Below are 7464 nucleotides of genomic sequence, written 5' to 3' on the forward strand. Positions count from 1 at the left end.
GGCTGTATAACTAACTCTCTGCCTTTTAGCCGGCACAGACACTATGGGCCAAATGGCCTCCTTCTATGCCGTAATATTTTCTATGTTAATCCAAGGCCCTGTCTGCCCCCTTACGTGGACATAAAAAATCTAATGGCACAATTTTGAAGAGGAGCAAGGGAGTTCTGCCTGTTGTCCTGGCCAATATTTATCCATCAAAAAGCATCACTAAAACAGATTATCTGGTCATTATCACATTTCCATCTGTGGGAGCTTTCTGTGCACAAATTGGCTGCCACGTTTCCTACATTACAACAGAGACAACACTTCAGTAGAACTTCACTGGCTCTGAAGCACTTTGGGATGTTCGGAGCTCGTGAAAGATGCTCTATAATTTCAAGTCTTTTTAATTGCACTTGCATTCAGACCACAATGGTGACTCTGTCTGTAGGTGAGTTGCTATTGCTAGTATGTGTAGGCTTTCCCTGGACATTCCTCCTGGGGTAAGGGGGTGAACGACCTGGGGCTCATCACCATCCAGCAACACTGCTTGAGAATATTCTTGAGTGGATGTCGAGATTGGCTCGACATTGGACTGAGCTGACATTCCTTGTTTTCTAACATAGGAGGAGGAGGAGGCTGTTCAGTTCAATTAGATCAGCTGTGATCTGTATTCTGAACAAAAATTGACGAATCTCAGTCTTGAAAATTTTGATTAACCCACAGCCTGATGGGGACTTCAGGCAGTTGATATATTTAATGTGGCATCAGATTCATTCAGCTGGATTTACTATCCACTGTGTATCGCAGGTAAACTACAATATGACATTTGCCCATTTTTATGCTGAAGATTCATTCAGCCCAACTGGTCTATGCTGGTGTTACTACTCCATGCCTCCTCCCACTCTGCCCCCCACCACCCTACCCCTGTATCCCCACTCCTTCATGGATATATCAAGTTTCCTGTTAAATACTTCAGTGCTATTGGCATCAACTACTTTGTGCCAGTGAGTTCCACATTCTCACCACTCGTAAAGAAATACTTCTTAAATTCGTTATTTTGTCTGTCAGTGACTATTTAATATTCATGTCCTGTGACTATTTAATATTCATGTCCCTTGTTCCAGCATCCACAATTGGAAACAGCTTGTGAATATAACTGCCTTACTCGCCTGAATAACACATTACTGAACTGGATAGGGATTTGTTGTGTGTGCTTGAAGATTAATGAGATGCTGTGGAAATGCCAGTCTTTCTTTCTGTTGATGGTAATGCTGATTTTCTTCTCCCCCCTTTCTTCCTCAGGCTCCGAAGGAAGCCCTGGCCCAGACTGTACTGGCTGAGGTGCCGAAGCAGTTAGTGTCTTACTTCAAGATGAGAAATTTGGCACCAGTGAACCCCCCAAATCCGGCCCAGTAACAGTGCACCAGGGTGTAGATGCACTGCATTCAGTATAACATTGACTCTGTTCCCACTTCACCTGTGTGCAAGCACCCTTGCTGATTGACTAGGACACTAACAATTCCCTATGCAATATGCACGGATTGGGAGCAGTATCTCTCCTGGTGACTGATCCACAAGCAGTTCCAGCATTGCCAACATTTGCAAGTGGCAGAGGATTTTTCTCAAATGCTTGACCTTGACATCGAAAATTCAAAAATTTCATTTTCCACAAATCTCCTTGGTGAGCTCTAGATTCAAATGCTTGGGTTCGGTCAGGCGACAGTCCTGGGAGGACTCGTGAATGTTGGCAATGCTACCACCTACATGATTTAACTAGTCGCCTATCTTAGCATGATTGCAATCAGAATCTTTTACTGACTGGCCCTTTTGGGATGGGGATGGGTTTAATATTGGCTGAGTTCTCAGTGTGATCTCAATGCTTGAAGATTGTCACTCCCTTGATTCCTATATTCCTCTATTTCAGAGGTTTGGATTATAATCTCAGCATATCCCCCACCATTGTGTTGCCTGGCTTTTAACCTCAGCTGGGATTCAAAACCCAACTTTACTTTGGGCCTGTATGGCAGGCAGTTCCCATGGTTTGTCCTCATGTAGTTGTGTCTGGATTCACACCTGGCTCAGGTGAGGGCCAGGAGTTCACCGGCTCGACTCCCTTAGATTCTCTGATCAATAGCTGGCCCACTTTGGGTTTAATCTGGGTTTGAACTGAACTGTGCAGTTTGGAACCCTGTCTCCTGCTGATTTGCTCACTGTGTTGTGCACATTATTGCAAATCTGTCAGAGCACTGTTAAAATGCATATTGAGTCACCTGTTCAATCAATTCACTGCTGCTTTGCACACCTGACTTCCAAAGCTTTATTCACTGGTGCTGCATGCACTTTATATAAATGTGCCTTTTAGTGTGTGTGTGTATTACATATAGTAATCAAGTCATTATCGATGGCAGTCAACTTTAGAATGTTTTCTTCTCTTGCATGTTGCTGCAAGCAGTGTATGTATTCAGATACTGTGATCTGTGACCATACGACTTTTTCTAACTTGGACTAATTTTTTCCCAGCTGATAGTTTGTGAACAGATTATTAATTATTCACAGCAGGATTTTTTAAAATATTGGTTTCCACTGCACTTTCTGTTTCGCTGCACTTTCTAACCCCTCTGCTAGCAGTTAATGTGTGTATGTTGGCAGGTTAAGAAATTGCATAAAATACCTTGTGATGGGATTTTTTTTCCCTTAAATTATTCTATTGATTCTCTTTTTGAATACCCAGCTGTATTTTTATACTTTATGCAACATTAAAATACAAAAAGATCATTTTTTACTAAGGAACAATGGGATGGGGGTGGGGGGAGGAGGGGTGCTGGAAGCAGAAATGAGATGATTCCTCATTTGCCAAAGTGAAAAGCTTCCCTCTTCTATTGAATAGTTGGAATATTTCCCATTAGGTCGTCCGCACGAGGACTCCAGCCGCCTTGCCCTGGAGAAGTTACTTTCCCCACTCACCGCCCCCCCCCCCCCCCCCATCTGGTGACCGGATCCGTTCATGGTACCTTTACATCAGTAAGACCTTGAAGGTGGATGTTCTGCCTTTGCAAATCAGGCAATCCACAAATTGTATTTTTAAAAATCACAATCACAGAATTGTTACAACACAGAAGGAGGCCATTTGGCCCATCGTGTCTGTACTGGCTCTCTGAGTGAGCAATTCACTTGGTGCCACTCCCCCACCTTCTCCCCACAACTCTGTACATTCTTCCTTTCCAGCTAACTGTCTAATTCCCTTTTGAATGCCTCGATTGAACCTGCCTCCACCACACACTCAGGTAATGCATTCCAGATCGTAACCACTCGCTGCATGAAAATGTTTTTCCTCATGTCGCTTTTGCTGCTTTCGCCAATTACCTTAAATCTGTGTCCTCTTGTTCTTGATCCTTTCACGAGTGGGAACAGTTTCTCTCTATCTATTCTGTCCAAACCCCTCATGATTTTGAATACCTCTATCAAATCACCTCTCTGCTTTCTCCAAGGAAAACAGTCCTAACTTCTGCAATCTATCTTCATAACTGAAGTTCCTCATCCCTGGAATCATTCTTGTGAATCTCTGATGTCTTCACATCTTTCCTTAGATGCAGCTTCCAGAACTGAACACAATACTCCAGCTGAGGCAGAACTAGTGTCTTATGCAAGTTCAACATAACTTCCTTGCTCTTGTACTCTATGGCCCTGTTAATAAAGCCCAGGATACTGTATGCTTCATTAACCACTCTCTCAACCTGCCCTGCCACCTTCAATGACTTATGCACAGATACACCCAGGTGCCTCTGCTCTTGCATTCCCTTTAGAATTGTACTCTTTGTTTTATATTGTCTCTCCATGTTCTTCCGACTAAAATGAATCACTTCACATTTCTCTGCATTGAACTTCATTTGTCACCTGTCTGCCCATTCCACCAACTTGTCTATGTCCTTTTGCAGTTCTCACAGTTCACAATGCTTCCAAGTTTCGTATCATCTGCAAACTTTGAAATTGTGCCCTGTACACCAAGATCTAAGTCATTAATATATATCAGGAAAAGCGAAGGTCCCAACACTGATCCTTGGGGAACTCCACTACAAACGTTCCTCCAGCCCGAAAAACATCCATTAACCACTACTCTCTGTTTCCTGTCACTCAGCCAATTTTGTATCCATGTTGCTACTGTCCCGTTTATTCCATGAGCTATAACTTTGCTCACTAGTCTGTTGTGTGGCACTGTATCAAATGAAATGTTTTCACACTTGAACCGCAAATGGAATGTGGTATTGATTTAATGTGAGGCGTGAGACTGGCCCCAGAGATATTAATGTGAGCAAGCCAGCTTTGTTCTTTTGTGACCTTGCTGAATGTTTGTTTCTATCACTGCAGTTAAAGGTTTGGCAGGTGACTGTGGCTGTGCTTGGGAACTCTGCAGAATGTCAGCTTTTAAATCTCCAGCCAAATATGTTAATGTCTCATGTGGTGGTTAGCATTTAAACTGCTGCAGTCTGCTGTCCTGATGAGACAGAATTAAAGCTGTTGGTGTTTCATGGTTCACAAACTCCTAACTCTACTCCTCCAGTTGAGAGATGATGCAGTATCTACCATCGCCTGCCATTCATTTCACCTAAAACTCCAGCAGCCACTGAAATCCTAAATGGGCCCCTGTCCTACACACATGCATACTCGCACACACAGAGGCTGGAATTTTATGGCTCCCCAACAAGCGGGCTGCTGGCCGGAGGGGAGGGGGGGGTGCCGTTTCCGACCTCCTCCCACCCCCGCTGCAATTTTACCTGGGGCGGTGGCGAGAAACGGCCTGTCCACCCCAGGTCAATCAAGGCCTGTAAGTGGCCAATTAACTGCCACTTAAGGGCCTCCACCGGCCACCTCAGGTATTCTTGTAGGCTGGGGGGGGGGGCTCTCCTGATTTAGGCACCCTGTGCCTCTGAGGGTCGTCCCCAAACCCCAACTGCCCCACCGCACAACACGATTTTTTCCTCCCCCCTTAACCCCGACATCCCCCTTGCCTCGACAGGGCCGGGCCAATTGTCCCCCGATGAGACCCTAAAAACCTACCTTCTTTGCAGGGCTGTCCTTCCTCGATCTTCTGAAACTGGGTGTACAAAACAAAAGAACAGTACAGCACAGGAACAGGCCATTCAGCCCTCCAAGCCTGCGCCGATCTTGATGCCTGCCTAAACTAAAACCTTCTGCACTTCCGGGGTCCGTATCCCTCTATTCCCATCCTATTCATGTATTTGTCAAGATGCCTCTTGAACGTCTCTATGGTACCTGCTTCCACCACCTCCCCCGGCAACAAGTTCCAGGCACTCACCACCCTCTGTGTAAAGAACTTGCCTCGCTGGGTGTAGTCCCAGCAATGGCCACTGCTCCTGATGGCGCTGCTTGGCCTAAGAGCTGCCGGCCCACTGATTGGTTGGCAGCTCCAAAGGTGGGACTTCCTGCCTCAAGGAGGTGCAAGTCCCGCCCAAGACCAATTAAGGGCCTGGGGAGCGAAACATCCCGGCCTGCCTCCCCAAGCTGGGCTCCCCACCAACTTTTCGGCTGGGTGAGGCCTCCCGCCCAACATAAAATTCCGGCCAGAGTCCAACTGCTGCTATGTTCTCTTTCTAATTGAAGCAATGTGAGTGACCGTGTGAAGGTTGTATGCCACTAAATCTGTGTAGAGACTTCACTAATACTTGGGGACAACAGTCTGTAGTCTGCTCCTCCTCCATTGCTTCATTTAGCAATGTAACTGACCAAGAGCCTGTGCTCAGAACTCAGTGCAATTTGTGCCAAGCATACATTTCTCCAGTTTTAGTCTCGTGACTTTTGATTCCTTGTGAATCTGCTGGATCAAGGTCACTTTGAGTTTAAAATGTTGTGTATCTTGCCCTTAAAATTAATTCATAAAATTCCAAACAGCTCCAGGTATTAGATGTAATTTTTCAGATCTTCAGTCTCAATTTATTAAAGGAATGGGAGGCTGGGATTATTTCACTGGGATCATTATGGTTACTAAGCTGTTAGTCTTTCCTCTCCTTTGTGTATCCCTTCTCTCCATCCTTTCCTTTTCTTTTCCAAACCGACAGAATGAGGGGATCCCATTGAGACCAAATGTTCAGTAAAACAAAATCATCTTTAGTAGAACATGACCAGTTAGTTTAAATGTAACTTTTTTTTACTATGATGGGTTTTGAATTAATAAATATATATATATCACGTGTGTGTGTGTGTACATCTTTGAGTAATAAGGTTAGGGCAGCAGTCGAATATGTACATAATTTGTAGCTGCATAACTATAGAACTTACAGTGCAGTAACTCATTAACTTTGTGCCTGTTTCTTACAGACACAGGAAGCCTGGTTGTTCAGGTTTGGGTTTTATGCCAGATGTTCTTACCTGACTCTGTGTCTCTGACCTCGATCCACAGAAGAGTCTTTACCTGGACAGTATTTAGCTGAACATAGTGAGACCCTGAGATTGAACAGTGAAAATATGACACTATATCTTCTGGCTCTCTTTACCTTGCCTAGGTGGATCAGATTGAATAAACTTGTGCTGCTAACCAGACAATTTATTGAGCAAAGGATAGTATTCAGTGCAAAATGATCATTACCGTAATTTACAAACATTTTTTGATATATTGCAAAGGAAACGATAAACACGCTGAAAAGGGAGTTCAGTCACCCTCCGATCCCACGACAGACCACAGGAGACTCCAGTTTTTTTTGTTCACTGATTTATTGCAAGCATATGCAAGGGAGACCGCACCCATACAAGATGGAGTACGAACACCCCGAGTAGTTTCAAAGCATCATTCTTATACTATTTTACAGATAACTCTTCGTTTGCATTTACCAATCATTCTGTTACATATGCTTACTCATCTCTATCCCATTGTGTCTACTTGTACATATAACTAGGTTACCCATTACATTCTAAGCACTTATACATTATACTATCCAATCATTGGCAAGGCACATGCACGTGAAACTTTGACTCTTGTCTGGTTTTTGTCACTCATGACAGCATGTGGTTCATTCAGCCTTCTCCATTGTTCACTGTCCTTGTCTTTCTCCCCCTTCACACGCAGCCTGAGCTTCTGCGATCTCAGCCAATGGATGCACTTCATATGTGGAAAGATGCTGCTATAGAGTCATACTAACGCAGAACTCACCCCTGCCTCTACTGTGACGGACACAGTTCAGGCATAGAATGTTACAGCACAGAAACAGGCCATCCAGCTCATCTGTTCATGTTCCACCACATGAGCCCCCTCCCACCCCTCCTCATTTCACTCTATCACCATACCCTTCTGTTCCATTCTCCATTGTGTGTTTATCCAACTTCCCCGTAACTGCATCTATACTAGGACCACTAGCTTTCATTTTCACTGGCTGGAAATATAACAAGATCAGAACAGGATTGGAGCCAAGCCCACATCCCCTGTCTGTAATCCAGGGCAGTGCAGTAGTTCCATAACTTTCTCCAGCTCTA

The 7464-nt window shown here is 44.5% G+C and overlaps 1 protein-coding gene across 6 annotated transcripts in view; it reads left to right on the plus strand.

The window, feature by feature from the left end:
- LOC137378399 (copine-1-like) overlaps positions 1-6186 on the plus strand; it is a 106880-nt gene extending 100694 nt beyond the window's left edge. For all 6 annotated transcript variants that reach the window (XM_068048691.1, XM_068048689.1, XM_068048688.1 and 3 more), the window contains exon 16: positions 1285-6186. In XM_068048691.1, coding sequence (XP_067904792.1) covers positions 1285-1398 — 114 coding nt within the window. In that variant the 3' untranslated portion in view covers positions 1399-6186. The remainder of the gene's footprint in view (positions 1-1284) is intronic.
- The last annotated feature ends 1278 nt before the right edge of the window (positions 6187-7464 follow it).

The sequence above is a fragment of the Heterodontus francisci genome, chromosome 16, assembly GCF_036365525.1.
Source record: "Heterodontus francisci isolate sHetFra1 chromosome 16, sHetFra1.hap1, whole genome shotgun sequence".
Taxonomy (NCBI): domain Eukaryota; kingdom Metazoa; phylum Chordata; class Chondrichthyes; order Heterodontiformes; family Heterodontidae; genus Heterodontus; species Heterodontus francisci.